The sequence below is a fragment of the Chrysochloris asiatica genome, unplaced genomic scaffold, assembly GCF_000296735.1.
Source record: "Chrysochloris asiatica unplaced genomic scaffold, ChrAsi1.0 scaffold00249, whole genome shotgun sequence".
Classification (NCBI taxonomy): domain Eukaryota; kingdom Metazoa; phylum Chordata; class Mammalia; order Afrosoricida; family Chrysochloridae; genus Chrysochloris; species Chrysochloris asiatica.
Genome location: NW_006408767.1, coordinates 3,762,497 through 3,781,198, shown reverse-complemented (window position 1 = coordinate 3,781,198; position 18,702 = coordinate 3,762,497). Strand labels below are relative to the sequence as shown.

The 18,702-nt window shown below is 49.4% G+C and overlaps 1 protein-coding gene and 1 pseudogene across 1 annotated transcript; both read right to left on the bottom strand.

Annotated features, from left to right (window-relative positions):
• Nucleotides 1–6,055: 6,055 nt before the first annotated feature.
• Nucleotides 6,056–6,846, bottom strand: LOC102810684 (annotated as a pseudogene).
• A 3,580-nt stretch (nucleotides 6,847–10,426) lies between these two features.
• On the bottom strand, nucleotides 10,427–18,702 carry ASB10 (ankyrin repeat and SOCS box containing 10). The gene is made up of 5 exons (XM_006873679.1): nucleotides 18,393–18,702; nucleotides 18,028–18,295; nucleotides 14,788–15,307; nucleotides 10,815–10,928; nucleotides 10,427–10,612 (listed from the first exon to the last, which is right to left on the bottom strand). The coding sequence occupies exons 1-5, from the start codon at nucleotides 18,700–18,702 to the stop codon at nucleotides 10,427–10,429; spliced, it is 1,398 nt and encodes a 465-aa protein (XP_006873741.1).

Here is an 18,702-nt window from a genome sequence, read left to right as displayed (position 1 = left end):
AGTAATGGAGATTGATGAGGCCGGACAGCGCCGCTTTGTGAAAGTTTGCGGCGGCCGCGGGGCCGCTCCAGGGACGTGCCCACTTCGCCTTGCTGCCAGCGGGGGACGCAGGCGTGGGGTGCCGCCAGGGGCGCGAGCTCAGCGGGCTGAGGGTGGGACAGCCAAGGCGCCCACCGCCACCATCTCCCCGGACCCCATCGGACGCTGCGGACGCTCCCCGCCACCCTAGCCCCTGGAGCGGACGCCGCCCCCCCGCCACGAGCCAGTCCAGGTGTGGGACCCCTCGCCCCGCCGCCCCTCGCCTGCAGGGGGCGCGGCTGAGGACGACGTCGAGGAGGGACGGCTCTCGCCTGTCATTCCGTCCCCTCCCCCCTCGCATCTCCCTGAGCCCCTATTTTCCTGGCATGGGTGATATCCCGCCTCCGTCCCCTCCTCCCCCGTCTACTACCCTTATTCCTAGTCTCCTCTGGGGGCGATTTCATCGAGTGCCCACACTGGGCGGAGTAGTCATTGTCGCCTCACCTTCCCAAGCATCCCCTCTCTCCACAATTCCTTCTTTTTGCCTTTTCTGTCCTGATTCCTAGCCCCCTTGCTCCCTTTCCGACAAGCGCTTTCTCCTCTCTCATTTCATAGCCCAGTCTTACTCTTTTTTCCAATTTTTCGCCTCCATCCGCTGTCTCTTGTCTGTCTTTCTGTCTCTCCTTGTCCCCCTCCCTCGCTCTCTCTCCTCTGCTATTAACTTCTCTGATTGGCGCCCGGCTCCCGCGCTGCTGATGAGCCCTATTCACTCCCGGGCTTGACACTCTCGACCTGCCCCGGCTGATTGCTGGGGGCCGGCCCCGGAGCGCTGATGAGCCACAAGGGTCAGCTCCGCTAATTATCCGCTAATTGCGGATGACTCTGCTCACCTCCCCCATTCCCAGACACAGAAATGATGGCGCCTTTTACTCTCCCCCTCCTCCTGATTCCCAGCAGCGGAGTTGACAATCAGAGGCAAAAGTCAGGGCACTTTGGCTTCATCACGGCTTCAGATCCACGGGCAAGAGAGAAACTTAAGACAGGCAGGAAAGAGGCATGTCAGTGGAAGAGTGCCAGAGCTTCAGGACCAGAGAGAGCCTGCCAGGGAAAGCCAGGGATATCGGTGCCTAGGAGACTGCTGTTCAGGCAGACCAGGGAGATCCAAACTGGTTACAAAGAATACTGTCAAAGCCAGGCACGCTTGGAAAGAGACCATGAAGAGAGGGAAATTGTGTGGTTTCTGGTGAGAAGAAAAAGTCAGAGTCCCCAAGTGCCAAAGCCCAGACAGAACAGGTCTGGAGGGAACACCTCAGTAACACTTGTTCACATCAGAGGTGTCAACCCCAATTCGCTACTGAAGCACTAGGGTACATCCTACCCAAAGATATTCTTCTAAACAATCCTTTGTTAAATTACTCAAGCACCTCACTGTACCAATATAGAAGATTTTTCTTAAAACTCGAGAGGTCAAGTGCTGAATACATAGTGACTTGAAATATTATTGATGGAAATATCTGAAACTAAACTGTTATGAGAGGTTACAGCACCAATCAAATCAGGCATGAAGAACGAACCAGTTTTTAAAAAGTTTAATTGCATTTATTTTTATGCAGGCAATAAAATAATACAAACTTTTAAAAGCATCTGCCTTCTACCAGTCTCCTCCTCCCACTCAGTAAAACGATTTTAACAAGTCTGTCACTATCTGGTGGGACAGAGTGGAACATTCACTGTCAAAGACCCAAGGGTTAAGACCCTTTTGATCTGGAAGATATGTCATCCAGCTCAAGCCAAGAGCTTCTGGTCCAGAATGATGCTTGGTAAGTGTGAGGTTTTCTGTTCAGGCTGACTCAGAGAGTGCAAGGATAAAGTTTTGTGCTAACAGTTCCCAGGAACCACTCATGAGACTTCTGAAACTCTGTACTGACCTGACGTGGTTTCTATTTGTCAGATACTGTATTTTATCATCCGTTTACATCCTCTGTCCCTGTGCAATGCCCTTGTCAGTCAGGGCCATGAAGTGTGACTTCTGCACAGCTCTTGACATTTAGTAGCTAACCTAGTAACTGAAGTAGCTCATTTCTTTTCTCCTGAAGCCTTTCAGGGAGCTTGGAACTAAGGTAACATGCTGACTATTAATATCTGCTCTGTCTAGTCAAGGAGCTTGTTGGAGGAACAAGTTTCAAAACGAGCCCTCAGTGCCCTAAAGGACAATGAGTGGCCAGAAGAAAAGAAAGCCACCTTCCCCGATTCTGTGCGCTCTTACTTACTCTCCCATCAGTACCAAGGACAGAACCTGTTGTAATTCGATCTGACGAGGCACGCTTCTTCCTTTGCCTATAGGACAGGATAGAACTGCCCCTCAGGGCTTCCAAAACTGAAATCCTTTGGAACCACTGACCTTTCGGTTAGCAGCCGGATGCTTTAATAACAGTGCCACTAGGGCTCCTTCACTTCTTTACTAGTAGACAAGTCTGATTCTCCTCCTGACGCCTGAGGAGGCCCATAGCAGGCCATAGCCTCCATCCATTGTCTTAAGCGAGCCTCTCGTTGCCCTCTGTGACTACTCCTCTCTCATTGCCTCACCAGCTAGGGGAACGCCCCAAATAGGAATCGTACTTGGAAATCTACACTCTCAGCTTGTGCCGATGTTCCCGACTTCATCATCTGGCCTCCCCCTTATGGAATCGAAGCCAGTACTTAGCATGCCAAGAAAAAACTAAGTGTCGTCACGTCAAAGCCACAGGCGCGCTGCCTCCCACTCTACTATCAGCCTGAGAGGCCACTCGCCGCGGGCAATGTCGGGACCTGTCCGCCGACGCCCTCTGGTGACAGCAGATCGCAACTACAGCTACCAGGAACGAAGTGCGGAGTGCTGCAGCGCCCCCTGGTGTGACTGAGAAGAGGCTCCCAAGGCGAAAGATAAGGACTAAGTGAGGTGCTTAAGGAAAAAGCGCCTGGAGCTTCTGTGAGTGCGCTTGACTGGCGTGGATTGTACCTGCTTGTGTGCACGTGTACAAGGACATATATGCTTGCGTGTCCAGGTACTTGAACCCTTTGTGTCTGTTGTGTTGAACGCAAGCTGTGTGTGTGTGTGTGTGTGCGCGCGCGCGCGAGCTGACGAGAGCGCCCTTAGCTTGGTGGTAGGGAGGTCCGCGCCTCCAATGCAGGGCGGAGTCCTCACAGAGGCGTGAAATTGGTTTGGAGCAAACACATTATGGAAAGCAATTACCGGGGAGAGGTTCTGGGCCCGCGGGACTAACGGCCGGGAGGCTGGGGAAGAAGTTCCCTGGCTTGCCAGAGTGTCTCGATGGCTAACCCCGCTCAGGGGAGATCACTGAAGTTAGACAGCAGATCCCTAGTTTTGACTACTCCGTAATGCCTCCCACACCTCCCTCCTTAAAAAGTTTCATGGGGGTACAGCCCGTTCCAGATAAAAGCTAAACTCCCTTCTTCTCACCACTTTACATTCCTACCATTGTAAGGAGAGTCAGTCTTCTCTCTCGGGTCTTCCCAGACCCTAGTCCTTCTTCTTATCCTCAGCGTTTCCGCTGCCGTATTTATTTAAACATTTTATTGTGAGTTGAAGGTTTACATAGCAGATCAGTTTTCCATTCAACAATTCATAGACATTTTGTTTCATCTTAATTGCAATTCCCACAATGAAACATCACTTATCCTACTTGCTCCCTGCTTCCTTGTTTCCATTCCTCCTTTTGAAGCCTCCCGAACTTTGTCCTTGGTAAAAGCTGCCCTTTGATCTCAAATGGTTGATTGTTCTAAGGTGTGCACCAGTCACATTTATTTTTGCATTCATTTCATTGGTCCTGCATTCTAACTAGCTGTCCACACACCTGTTTCTCAGACTAGAATGGAGGCCTGCAGAAAGCAGGAACGTGTATCATTGACAGTCTTATGTCCAGTGCCTACAACCTGGGATCTGGGAGGAATGGGATGAAATGAAGTGTCATAAAGAGTCAGAAACATGACTCTCTCAGAACTCTTAGAGCAAGGCTTTAAATTCCTTCTCTGCATTTCCATCCCCAAACTCACATATCCAAATGACCTTTAAACACAGCCTCTTTGAAATGACCAATCTAGCCAACCAACCCACTGCCTTCCAGGCAAATCTGACTCTGACTCTTAGCGCCCTTCAGCACAGAGTCCAACTACTCCATAGGAAGCTGACTGCCACATCTTTCTTCTCAGAGGGCTGATGCTGGCTTTAACTGCCTACCAGCCATGGCTTTAACCAGTGCCTTGTTAGGGCTCCTGAGATGCCCAGTGCTGTCAAGTCATTTCTGACTCACTGCAGCCCCATGCACAAGAGAAGGAAACATTGCCTGGTTCTGGGCCATCCTTACTGTGGTTATGTTTGAGCCTAGTGTTGCTGTCGCCGTGTCAGCCCTTCTTGTTGGGAGTCTTCCTCTTTTTCCCTGATCCTCCATTTTCTAAACATGATGTCCATCTCCAGGAACTGGCCCCACCCAATAATATATCCAAATATGAGAGACAATGTCTCAGCATCCTGGCTTCTAAAGAGCATTCTGGCTGCACATCTTCCAAGACAGATTTGTTTGTTCATCAGGCAGTCCATGCTACTATCAATATTCTTATTTAACACCATAATTCAAATGCATCGATTTTTCTCCAGTCTTCCTTACTCATTGACTAACTTTCATATGCATATGAGGTGATTGAAAATACCATGGCTTGGGTCAGGCACACCTTAGTCCTCAAACTTCTATCTTTGCTCTTAAACACTTTAAAGAGGTCTTTTGCAGCAGATCTGCCTAATGCGGTACATTGTTTGATTTTCTTGACGGTTGCTTCCCTGAATGTTGATTGCAGATCCAAGCCAAATGAAGTTTTTGACAACTTTAATCTTTTCTCCATTTATCATCTTATTTATTGATCCAGCTGTAAGGATTTTTGTTTTCTTTTCATTGAGGTGCAATACATACTGAAGACTGTAGTCTTTGATCTTCATCAGCAAATAGTCTTCTTCACTTCCAGAATGCAAGGTACATAACATCTGTATATTTCAGATTGTTAGAAAGTCCTGGTACCACTTTCTTCTTCATAGACTCCAGCTTCTCAGATTATTTGATCAATGTACAGATAGAGTAAGTATGGTGAAAGGATACACTCCTGGTGCACACCTTTCCTGATTTTAAGCCATTCTGTATCTCCTTATTCTGTTGGAACTGCCTCTTAGTCTATGAACTGGTTCCTCATGAGCACAATTTTCTGGAATACCCATTCTTCACAATGTTATCCATAGTCTGTCATGATCCACACAGTCAAAATCCTTTTCATAGTCAATAAAGCACAAGTAAACCTCTTTCTGGCATTCTCTGTTTTCATGTCCTCTTCTGAAACTGGCCTGAATTTCTGACAGTTCCCTGTCAATGTACTGTTGCAACTATTTTTGAATTATCTTCAGCAAAATTTTACTTGCATGTGATATTAACCATATTGTTCAATGATTTCTGCATTTTCTTGGGTCACCCCTCTTTGGAATGGGCACAAATGAGTGTCTTCTAAGTGCTTGACCAAGTAGCTATCTTCCAAATTTCCTGGCATAGACAAGTGAGTGCCTTCAGTACTGTATCTTTTTTTTAGACATTTCAATTGGTACTCCATAATTTCTTGAGTCTTGCTTTTCACCAGTGCCTTCAATGCAGCTTCAATTTCTTCCTTCAGTACCATCGGTTCTTATCGTATGCTACCCCTTGAAATGGTTGAACATCGACCCTTCCTTTTTTTTGTACAGTGACTATATACTCCTTCCCGTCTTCTGATCCTTTCTGTATCATTCACTATTTTGCCCATAGATTACTGTAAGCCGAGGCTTGAATTTTTCCTTCAGGTCTTTGAACTTGAGAAATGCTGAGCATGTTCTTCCCTTTTGGGTTTTCTGACTCCCCGTCTGCGTATACAATGCTTGACTTTGTCTTCTCCAGCTACCCTTTGACATTTTCTGTTCAGCAATTTATTTTTTCTGGGAGAAAAGCTTTACTGAGCCCCTCTAGCCCTAGTTCTCTTTCTCCTGCACAGTCTTGGTTCCCCGGAGCTGGCCAGTGCTGTGGCAAGTAGCAATAACACCAGCTTGTCAGGCAGCAGAGGCACCCCAGAGGATGGTGGAGGGCTTCCCGCTGTGTTGGTGCTTGCCACCTCTGAAGGGATGCTCCACAGGGTTCATGATGACCCCGCACATGAGGCCAGCAGTTCCTCTTGGCCTTGTATTTGTGGTAGGCACAACCTATATTCAGGATGGGCTTGTCAGTGTGGCTAACACAGCCATCACATCAACTACAGCTCTCCAGGCTGCGATGACCTTTTTGAAACCCTGAGACAGTTTCACATGGGTCTTCTTGATCTGGGGGCTGTGAGAAATGACTGTGGAGTCATTCCCAGAGGTCCAAGCCAGATTGCACCAGCTCTAGGCTTTTCCTCCAGAGCCACACGATGGTGCCCTCAGGTATGGTCCCCACAGCTGATACTGAGCTGAGCCTTCTAGCCACAGTACACAAATTGACCTGTGTGTATGCCCTCAGCTGCAATGAACAACTCTGTACACTTCTTAAACCAGTGTGGGTCCCAGAAGACCACCTTGGCGATGGGTGCCCCAGGGTCCAGGTTGTGGATGATGTCTTTCATGCAACCTATGAGAAGAGCAGGTCCCTCTGCAAAGTCCATGGCAGGCAATGGCTGGGCACCTTTACAGTGTGTCACATGTACACAGAATACGGAGCCGGCTTCCTTCCTCTGCCCACAGATTACATGGCCCAAGGCAACAGGTCGATTTAGGAGTGAGGCCGAAAGAGATGTTCATGTCTTTTACTTCCTCATTTCTTCCATTTGTTTTAGCTACTCTATGCTCAAAACAAAGTTTCAGAATCTCTTCTGACACTCAGTTTTGCCTTTTTTCCCCCTTTCTTGTTTTTAAAATAGCCTTTTGCTTTTTTTCCTATGTGATGCCATCCCACAACTCTTCCGGTCTTTGGTCATTAGTGTCTAATGCATCAAATCTGTTCTTCGGGTGGTCTCTAAATTCAGGGGGAATATATTCAAGGTCAAATTTGGCTGTTGCAGGCTTGTTTTAATTTTCATCTTCTGGCACTATATCTGACAATGTTACTCAGCTATTCATAAGGTTTCCAATGACTATAACCATTCAGGAACTGCCCCCCTCTCCATCTTCCTAAACTATCTTGGTCTGGAAGTTCCTCTGAAACCTGTCCACCAAGGGTGACCCTACTGGAATTTAAGTGTCAGTGGCATGGCTTCCAGCATCACAGCAACACAAAAGTCACCCCAGTACAACAAACTGATAGACGAGTGGTGATGACCAGTAGGACTCTCAGATTTACTATGTCTACAACAGACTTTCTGACAGCACCGCTCCCAGGCTTCCTCACCTGGGTAATGATTCCCCCTCTGTCCAAACAGAAATTCAATGCTTCTGAAGTGGTTGTTCCCCACTGCCCCTCCCTCAGCTCCTGGTAATGATTAATAAACTTTTGTTTCTATGCTTTTGCCTATTCTTCATAAAAGTGGGATTATACAGTCCTAAATTATTGTCTAATAAATCAGTTAATGTCACTCCCTACTTGGAACCCTGTGATTGTTCCCAAATCCGGGTTCCCTCTGCCTGGTTGCTTTTCTCCACGTGTCACATGCCTTACATCCCTTGTCCTTCAGATCTCAGGGCAAATATCACCTCCTCAAAGAACAGACTTCCTGTCATCCAATCTAAAAGAATCTGTCACTCTGTCCCATCACCCTTTAAAATTTCTCTACACAGTACTAACAATTATCTGTTATTTCAGTGAACTTTCATTGGGTTCTAGAGAGCAAGGATTTTGTACTCCTATATCTGCAGTGCCCAGAATACATTGGCACTCAATAGGTGTTCAGTAGATGAATGAATAATAGGGCATATTCCCTAGGACTCCCACCCTAGGACAAGACAGATCTGAGCTCTATCATAGATTGAACTGTGTTCCCCGCAAATACTTATCAACTTGGCTGTATCATAATTCTCAGTGGTTTGATAGTGATGTAATGTGGTAGTTATGTGATAGTTCCCCATGAGGTGATCTGATGTGATAAACCAATAAATGTTAAGAGGGATAAGCACTGGACTGCTAACCACAAGGTTGGCAGTTCAAACCCACCAGGAGAAAGATGAGGCTTTCTGCTCCTGTAAAGATATACAGCTTCAGAAACCCTGTGCAGGGTCACTATGAGTTGGAATTAATTTGATGGCAGTGGGGTTTTTGGGTAATATCCTTAATCCAATCATAACCATGATCCAATGGAAGGGAGCTTCCCAGAGGCCTGCAACATCTTTTATTTTACAAGAGATAAAAGAAGAGAGAGAAGAGAGCAGAGAGAGAGAGACACCTACTACCATCAAGACAGAAGAGCCAGGAGTGGAACCAGTCCTTTGAATTGAGGTCCCTGCACTGTGAAGCTCCCAGATCCAGGGGAAGATTGCTGTCAAGGCACATGGAGATCTCCCAGGAATAATGGGCCTATAGATGCCGAAAGGAGACAAGGACCTTTCTCCCAAGTCTATGCTCTGAATTCAGACTCTTAGCCTCCTGAACAGTGAGAGTAAATTTCTGTTTGTGAAAGCAGAAATTTCTACTAAAGGCACTTCTATACCAGTAGCACTAGCTAACTAAGACAGGCTCTGAGCAGGCCTTTATAGTGAGCAGAGCTCAGCAGTAGAAGTCTCATGGCAAACCTTTTCTGGGCTCGTATCTCCCATTGCACATCCTGTGATAAGCCAGCTCCACTTGTTCAAGGTGCTGATCATCACAGGTGTGGCTTATGGCTTTCCTCAGTTTTGATAGCTGAGGGGACAAAGCCACAGCTCCAACTGCCTGGGGACCTGGGATCCAGGCCTGGACCTTCCTACTAGGTGATGGTCCCTTTCTAGAGACAGCCACCCTCTGGCCCTCAACTCAAGCTGGGTCTATCTTACGTTCCTTGTGCTGCTAAAACAGAAATACATCAAATGAGAGCTTTAATGAACAAAAACGGATTTCTCACAGTCCTGGAGGCTAGAAGTTCAAGCCAGGATTCTTTCCTTGTTGAATCCTTGGCGATCGTCACGTGGCATCTTCCATCCCTGTGTGTGTGTATGTGTATCTACTTCCTAACAGGACTACATCCAAAAAGATAGGGGCTAAGATGCCAACACATATATAGAGGAGGGACACAATTTAGTCTATAACAGAGCCACAATACCTAGGATCCAAAACAAGAGTGTCAGCCCAAGCCCTGTGAGGCCCCCATCCCCACTCCTCCTCCCCCACATTCCTATCACCCATTCTGGTCACAGGACACTTCCTTGACAACCTTTGACATCAACAGACCTGATGCATGCTGGCTGCTTTAGTTCCCCACAAACCCAGTTCCCCTCCCTGGGTTTGCAGGTCAGCCCCTGGTATAGGGCTATCTGTGGGTTCCAGTGCTGCAGACTCTCAGGGACCCTTGCTCTGTCTCTCATTGAGCCCAGACACTATGTCCTTCAAGTTAAGAGTGGGGCTGGGTTAGAATCCTGCTCTTCAATTCTCACTTCCAAATCCTTTCCTGCAAAGCCCTATGTAAGGGAGAATCCATGAGAGGCAGAGATTAGTGTAAAGCGGCGCTCCCTGGCCTGCTCTCAGGCAACAAGATAATCTTATGTTATTTTCCTTAACCTGGCCCTTACTTCTCACCTGGCCCATCTATTTGCCCCTTTCCTATTAGTTTTCCTGCCACCACCCCCTCACCTCCTTACCTGCAGCTTCCCTTCACCACCCTGCTATGACTTCATCCCCTTCTCTCCTTTAGTCCTCTCCTGACACTCTTCCACCTGGTGGCCATCTGATCACTTCATGAGGCAGAAGGGAAGGCTGCCTAGGGTCTCTTACCAGCTGGCAGATCTCCCAGGGGAAGGGACTCCTTCCTGTACATATGCCCACCCACAGTTTCCCATTCTGACTCCCCTGTGGTAGGGCTAGCTCAGACATCCCAAGTAGTAAGGGCTTGGAGGCTTCAATGTGCACAGACTGGGCTTGGAGGGACATTAGGAGTAAAAAGCCCAAGAGACGTCCAAGGGGGATGTATCTCTTGCCACAGTCCTCGCTCTCTTCCCCAGACCCAGCTTGCTGCTGTGGCCTCTCTGCTCCTCCTGTGGACACAGACCTTCTGCTGACCGGCTGTCTGCCTCTGGTAGCTCACACTCAGGCATGGCCTATCAGGTGTATGCACTCTGAGAGCCAGAGCATTGACTCCCAGATTTGAGAAGGCAGCGGTGTGGAGAAGTGGTGTAGGGTCAGAGGAAGCTGGTCGGGGAGGCTGCTGATTGCTGGCCAGTGCCCTGACCGGTCCCCTAAGGCAGGATTCTCTAATACAGCACGTCCTCAAAGTCCAGCTGTAAGTAGCGAAGTAGGCGGGGTGGCAGGGGCAGGCGGGACAGGGCGTGGGGCAGGTGGTCAGCCAGGTGGGCACGCAGCGCACAGCGGCTCAGGTGCTGTAGGGATCTCGGCTGTCTCGCCAGGGCAAAGAGCGACGAGTAGAAATGGTAGTGCTCCTGGGAACAGAGAGTCAGTGGGCACCCTCTTCTGAATGTGTCGGGCTTTCTTTCAGTGGGACGTGAGTGGTTTCTATCTGGGTGACTGCTGGGCAGTGGGGGTGGGGGGGTGGGGTTCCCTGTAGGAGGGGGTGTCTCTTAGTGTTGTCTGAGTGTTCTGAGTTAAGGGATCAGCGGTCTCCTAGAACAATGCTGGACTGACCTGCAGCATTTCCGGTGGAACCAGGTCCCCAGCCTCCTCAGGAAGCTGCACAACGCAATACGTGTTCATCAGCACCTCGATGGTCCGAGGGGACGTGCACCAGCGTGCCAGCACCTGCATGGGAGAACTGTGTCAGCCTGACGCTCCTTCTTCGGTACTGCAAGCTAGACACGCCAGATACTTGTCTTAGCAATTCACACGCATTAGCCCTTTCATTCTCATCCCTACAGGGTTGTTGTTAAGTGCCACCGAGTCAGTTCCGACTCATAGCAACCCTGTATAAGGTTTCTGAGGAGCAGCAGCTGGTGAACTTGAACCACCGACCTTGCAGTTCGGCGTATTAACCCACAGTGCCACACCAGGACTCCCTCCCTATAGGGTAGGAACTGTTCCAGTTATACATACCCATTTTAGAGATAAGGGAGGCATAGGAATCTGACCCTGTAGTTCCAACCACTAAGGCGAACAGTGAGGCTCCTTCTCTCAGTGACTGCAGGGCCCAGCTCTGCTGCCAGCCTGTAGCAACCCTGTGCTTGTCTGTGACTCTGGATACTGAACAGATGGGAAGACATAGTCTCCACAGAGCAGAGTTTGCCGATGCTGAGTGTCAAGAGACTGAACTGTATCCCCCAAATACGTGTCAACTTGGTTGGGTAATGATTCTCAGTGGTTTGGCACAACTCTGATGACGCCCCATGATGTGATCTGATTTGATGGCCCAATAAGAGGAGTAAGGGTGGGCTACATACAGTACCCTCAATTCCAGTACAATGCTGGTCAGATATAAGGGAGCTTCCCAGGAGTATGGCCTACAACGTTTTTCTCTTACAAGAGGATCAAAGAAGAAAGGGGAACAGAGACAGAGGGACCCACTACCACTCAGAATGAGTCAGGAGTAGGAAGCATCTTTTGGAGTGGGGTCCCACCCTGTGAAACTCCTAGATCCAGGGGAAGATTGATGCCAAGCTGTATGGAGATCTCCAAAGATGCTGAAAGTAGACAAGGACCTTTCCCCAAAGGCAAGATCTAAATGTGGACCTCTAGCCTCCATAACTGAGAGAGAAATTCTGTTTGTTAAAGCCAGCCCCCTATGGTACTGGTGTTACAGCAGCACTAAGTGACTAAGACACCAAGTGTGTGGAGAGAGCTAGAGTAGGGGTGCACAGGAAGTGCGTGGAGAGAGCTAGAGTAGGGGTGCACAGGAAGTGCATGGAGAGAGCTAGAGTGGGGGTGCACAGGAAGTAAGTGGAGAGAGCTAGAGTAGGGGTACACAGAAGGAGGAGGAGGATTCACAGAGGTGGGGCAGGCCTGTGAGGGTTAGCAGAAGTCAGACACAGGAAGAAAGACACGACAGCCAAAGGCCAAAGTAGGATGCACCTTGGATAAAACACTTCATTGCAAGGTCGGTTTGAACCACAAAGTCAGCAGGTTGGCAGTTCAAACTCACCAGCTGCTCCTTGGAAACCCTATAAAGGGGCACTATGAATCAGCACTTAACAACAGAAGGGCCTGATGGGAGTAATGCTGGGGTGGGGTGGGATGGGGTGGGGCAGGCTCTTTCTGTCATTCAACAAACATTGGCTGAAAGTGTGTGTGTCAAGTGCTAGGGAGCTGAGTGAGTGTGATTGGTCTGGTCAACCTAGAGCAGAGGCCTGGATACCGGGGCCTGGGATGGGAGCTATGCTGCATGACAGCTCTAAAAGGGCAGCTAAGCAGGGCCTGGCCTAAGCATGTGCCATCAGCCCTGCATGTAATCCCTGTGCTTCTTTACCTACACTGCTCAAACTACAAACAGTGGCCTCAGAACCTTTTAAAACCGGAGACAAGCTGTGCACACCCCTAAACAGCATTCTTACACTTAACCACATGCACAACTTATACAGGTTTCAAAATCTGCCTGGAAAGGCCTCATGGGCTAGAAGCTGGTGGAGAGTAGTAAAGGGGTCAGGCCTCATCCAAAAAATGGTGGGAAAGCGTTTCACATGCCTGAGGCCCTGGAATTCCTGCCCTGCCTCTGGGGCAGAGTTTGCCTGAGCTGTCCCCTTCTCCTCTGTGGCCACTGTTTGTGGCCACCCTTTGAAGAGAGTTTGTTGGACAAGTCTTTTCCCTCCATCTTCCTCAGAATTGGGAAGGTCCAGGCTGCAGCATTTATTCTGAGGTCAGACCAACCTTTGTTTTTCCTAAGTAGCTGGTAGACTTTGGTCTCCGCACTTGGTCCACAGTGCTCACCCTACATAGGATGCCTGCTCCCTTCCCTTCCAAGTCCCTCCTCCTCCAGGAAGCCCTCAATAGCATTTCCAGTCAGTATCACTCTCTCCTGTGCCCAGTGAGACCCTGTGTTCAGATAACACTTAGAAGCATGTTACTTAACTTCAGAACAATAGTAACTCACATGTGTTGAGCACTATGAGTTAGGACTGTCCCACTTGTGGGCTCTGTAAAGGGTAACTCCCATCATTCTCACACAGACCCTCTGAGGCAGACATGCTGTTATCGCTGATTTACCAAGGGGACACTGAAGCCCAGAGAGAACAGAGACTTGCCCGGAGGTCACAGGGCTAATATGATTAAGCTACTGCCAGCCTTGTGCGGGCAGGCCAGCTGGTCATGCCAACTCAGTGCTCTCAACAACCGCCTTATCAGTCTTATTATTAGGTACACATTGTGTCACATGCCAGTGACCTGGTACTCAAAGAATTCTAGTGATTCGCCCAGAGTTGTACCACCTGGACCCAGGTCTACGGAACTTCCCAAGGAATGATGGTGGTGTTTTGGTCACCGGCAGTTGGTGGAAGCCTCTGGGCCCTCTCTGGGAGGGCTACTGACCAGGAACTGGGTGGGAGTGCCTGCTGCATTTTCTGATCACCTGGGCTGGGGCTGGGGCAGTGCACTGGGTGGGCAGGCGGGGCTTAGGGCCCTTGTGGGAGGTCTGCAAGGCGCCTTTACTGCACTGCCTTTGCCTCACGCCCCGCCCCGTGGAGAAATCATTAGCTGTCAGAGCCTTCATCAGATTACAGGGAATTGCTCCTCTCCTAATTATCTGGTGTTAATAGGAGATTAATTAGTGTTAATTGTTGATTTTCTTGTATTTTCCCAAAGGGGAGACCAATCTGCCGAACTCTTGGGCTGTTTAATTATTTGGTCTTGCCTACCAATAAGACAGATGCTTCTGTCTGTGAGTAAAGGGACACCTGCCACACCTAGTGTTCCTCCTGCCCCATAGCCCAGAAGCCTGCTGGGCTGTCATATCACAGTCCTCCTCCGGGACAGCAACAACCTCCACAGAACAGCCCTGCCTCCACTCCAGGAAAGCACTTAACAAGGGCCTGCGAAGCAGCATACTGAGGACTTCAAGTCGACTGGACTCAGGAAAATCAAGTGAAATAATATCGAGATTGAAGATGAGCTTGGAAAGGCCTTTGCCCAGGTGCCAGGCAGCTGGGCTGTGACATGTGAGTCCTACCTGCACCTGTCTGCAGAGGTTCGGGACCCTGAATCTTGTGCCTAGTATATCACGCTTGCCCTGAGGGTACTTCTATGTCCAGAGTGTCCCTCACTTAACTGACCCTATTGTGAGCCAGAAGAACACTGTTCCATCTCCTCATGCTTCCATGAAGACCTTAAACAGCTGCCCACTGACCATCTTAGTCTCAATTCCTCCTTTCATCTCTACATATCTTTTATGACCTGCGCTTACTGCCCTCCACCCACCATCCTGCCTAACACACCACACACACACACACACACACACACACACACACACACTCCCTTATCTTTTTTCATACACACGTGTACCTCCTGTGTGTTTGGACACTCACTCGGCTTTGCCCCACATTTGGGCTCTGCTTATTTGTTGAATTAAAGAGAATGCCCACATGTCCTGGACCACAAGCCAAAGCCAACAGGTGCATAGGTCTGTGCCCTTTGGTCCCTGCAACATCCAAGACCACCCCTCTGCCCCACAGCCCCGTACCTTGGGGAGAGCCCCAGGCCAGATCCGGACAGCCCCGTGGTTGAGCAGGGCCCGTACCACACACTCTGGGCTCTGGGCCAGGGCCATGGCTGGGCCCTGCAGGGCATAGTGCAGGGCTGTATGTCCCCCATAGTCCATGGCGTTGGCACTGACACCACAGGACAGGAGCAACTCTACGACAGCAGTGTGACCATGGCGACAGGCCAAGTGCAGGGGCCGCCGGCTGTCCTTGTCAGCAGCATCCGCATCAGCACCAGCAGAGAGCAGCAGGTGGCACAGCTGGAAACAGCGGGTGGCAGTGGCCTCAGCATTGTCTGCGTCCAGGCAGTGGGCCTCACAGGTGGCCAGCAAGGGTGTTCGTCCCTCAGCATCCCGGGCATTGGGGCATGCCCCCCGTCTTAGAAGTAGCTCCACCAGTGCAAGGTGGCCAAGTTGGGCAGCCACGTGTAAAGGAGTCTCCTCTTCTTCCTCAGACCGGCCATCCACTTTTGCCCCAAACCTCAGGAGCAGCTCTGCACACCTAGTACGGGCGAGATGATAGTGAGGAGAAACCCAGGCAAGAAGCCTTCCCCAGCACTTTCAGTATGCAGTATGTACAGACCATGCAAAGAATCAAGGGAGCCGCCCGGGCTCCTTCACTAACCATCTATGTATCTCAGCAACACCCGAGATACTACAGTGCAAACCCTCACTACGTTCTCCATGGCAATGGACGTAACCAACAGTTACTATGCAATTTGAACAGGAACACCAAGTTACATGAGTTACTCAGTGCTCATCGCATGCCAGTTCTTTTTTCACCTGCATTTCACTGATGTGAAAACTGGGCGCTCCCTTTTGACAGTGAGGTTCTCTCCCACCTCTCCCAACCAGAAAGTGGAGAAGCTAGGGCATTTAAGACCAGGGCAGCAAGCATGGGGGGTGAGGGGAGGGAGAAGGGGACTGAGGATATGCAAGACCAGACAAGAGTACAAATGGAAGTGAAGCAGTGGGGCAAAGTGCAAAACTAAAATTTACTCATCAGTTTTGCTCCAGGATGTACCCCCTGGATGACTGTATATGAGGAGACTTCAAAAAGTTTGTGGAAAAAATCCCAGTATCTTTTCATTCTATTTCTCCACAAACTTTTAAAGGCCCCTCGTATGCCCATAGAGGTAGTGGAAGTCCAAGTCACTTGTGAACCACAATTAAAGGTAATGGAACGTAGCCTCTTTGAGCTTCAATTTCCTCATTTAATGGGAATTGTTGTTGTGAAGTGCTGTCGAGTCAGTTCTAACCCATAGCAACCCTGTATAGGGTTTCCAAGGAGCAGCTGGTGAGCTTGAACCACCGAAATTGCAGTTCAAATGGCTTTATAGTCTGGCACATTAACCCACAGTGCCACACCAGGACTCTATCTAGTGGGAATAATTAATAACAATTATACCTTATGAGGAGTCCCTAGGTGGCACAAATGGTTCAGCATTTGACTATTAACCAAAAGGTTGTTGGTTTGTATCTACTCAGGCAACTTGGAAGAAAGAACTGGTGAACTGCTTTCTAACAATCACAATCATTGGAAACCCTACGAAGACCAGTTCTACTCTGTACATCTGGGGTTGCTATGAATTGTAATAAACTCCACGTCAATTGGTACTAGGTAAGCATTCTGAGGTTGCTGGACGCAGCATATGAGACAATGCCTAAACACCTGTTTTCACAGTGGTGGCATGCAGAGCGCTCAAATGGCAACATTTGGGGATATGGGTGGTAATGGATCACAGGACTCCTTATAGTTTTCTAGAGGTTTGAAAATTTCCACAATTATTGTTAAATTTTGTTTATTTAAAGAAAGGAAATAATTATTAACATCAGATGTGATGTCAAGGAGACAGGCTGGGATATGGCCAGAAGTAAACGTGTGATCCCAAACTGATGTCTGATACAGTAGCCACAGGCCTGGGGTGTGTACTGAGCATGTGCAGTGGGGCCCATTCCAGTTAAGAGGTGCTGTATGCGTAAAGCACACATCAATTTTGAAACTGGAGGATAAGCACTAGACTGGTAACCAGAAGACTGGCAGTTCAAACTCACTAGCTGCTCCTTGGAAACCCTATACAGGGTCACTGTCAGAACTGACTTAATGGCACTTAACAACAACAACAATACCAAAAAATAACATGGCATAGCTTAGTCTTAATTTAAAAAATTGATTATATGTTGCAATTATAACATTTGGGCAACTATTGTGTCAAGTATATTATTTAAATTAACACCACATGTTTCTTTTCAAAATTTTATGGGGCTGCTAGAAAATTTTTACTTATCTAGTTCACCTGTCCATTGGACCATGGTGCTACAGATGTGTCTTCAGTTGTGATATGATTAGGTGGATGGAGAGTCTCTTCTGAGGGTCAATGAGGTTAACAGGAGGAAGGTACACAAAATGAGAACCCTAGGATCAAAAATTTGGCGCCGCTCCATGGCAAGATGGGAAGTCTTACAGGTATGCACTAAGTAAAGAGGGGCCTCAGTTGTAGGCAGTTAGTTCAGGAAAGATTTGCAAAGGCACCCTTTGCCTCAACCAAAATAGTTATGAGGACTCATCAGCCCATATGTCCTGTACATAGTTGACAATTATTGGGCCGCTGCAAAGGAAAGTTCCCTACAAATAAACAAATGCTAACTTGAGTATATTCATGTGTGTGGCGGTGCTGTGGGTTAATACGCCAGACTGCAAGCAAGGTATGCAGTTCAAGCTCACCAGCGGCTCCTCAGAAACCCTATACAGGGTCGCTGTGGGTAGGAACCGACTCAACAGCACTGAACACCACAACATCTGTCTCATGTGAGTTTGTTAGTGGCAGTCGTTTGAGCCCATTCATCTGAGGGTGTCTAACTAACATGGGAATACCAGACCTTGAGCATGCGGGCTCCAGTTACCCTCCTCAGCCAGCAGCCTGTCTAGGTACCTGATGGCAGGGCTGCGAATCAGTTGCTGTTGAACTACTGTGCTTAGTTTATAGGATAGTTCAGAAAATATTAAAGCTTGACAGTGGCACCATCTCCCCATAAAAACTTCGGACAACAGCCCCAAAACCAAACAAGGAACTTCTCCATCCCAGGAGCCAGTGAATAGTCCCCAAGGCCAGAGTAATCGAATCCTGATCCCAAGCTGGAGCCCCCATACCTCCACCGCAGCCCACTAGGCCGGCTCTCCTATCTTCCCTGGGGCACATGGTTGACTGAGGGCTCACTCACTCAAGGGTGCCGGATCCCCTGCAGAGGTGCAAGGGCCGTTTTCCGTCCTGGTCAGGGAGGTCGGGGTCAGCTCCTGCTACCAGCAGTAAGTGGACACAGGGAGCGTGGCCGGCTGAGCAGGCCTCATGCAGCGCGGTGCGACCACCAGGGGCGCTGTCAGGCCGGGCCCTCCGACGCAACAGCAGCCGCAGCACGTCCACGTGGCCCCGGGCGGCTGCCACGTGCAAAGGGGTGGTGAGCTCCTCCTGGTAAGTCAGAGACCAGAGTCCTGCGGGGAAGGCCAGGGCGTCATGCAAATGGTGATGCCCACAGAAGCACCCAGAGCCCCATGCCCACCAACAGCTCGCCCACCCGGCTTGCCATACTCAGAGCGCGGATGTTGTAGCGGAAATCCTTCCATCTTTCTGGATCGCTGGTATCAAAGACGGAGTCAGGAGCCAAGCCTGTGCTGCCATCCGCGAGGATGCGAGCGACTGAGCCCACGTCCCCGGCAAGCACTGCCTGCCAAAAGGCGAGGGCAGGTCCAGAAGCTGTGCGGGTGACGATTGGACCCTGGCCACCCTCCTGACCGTCTGCGGGCCCTGTGCTGGGCCTCTCCACCAGCCTGGCACAGAGGGCATGCCTGTCACAGGGGGACCCTCTCTGATCCCTGCTCTCTCCGGGGGACAAGCTCAT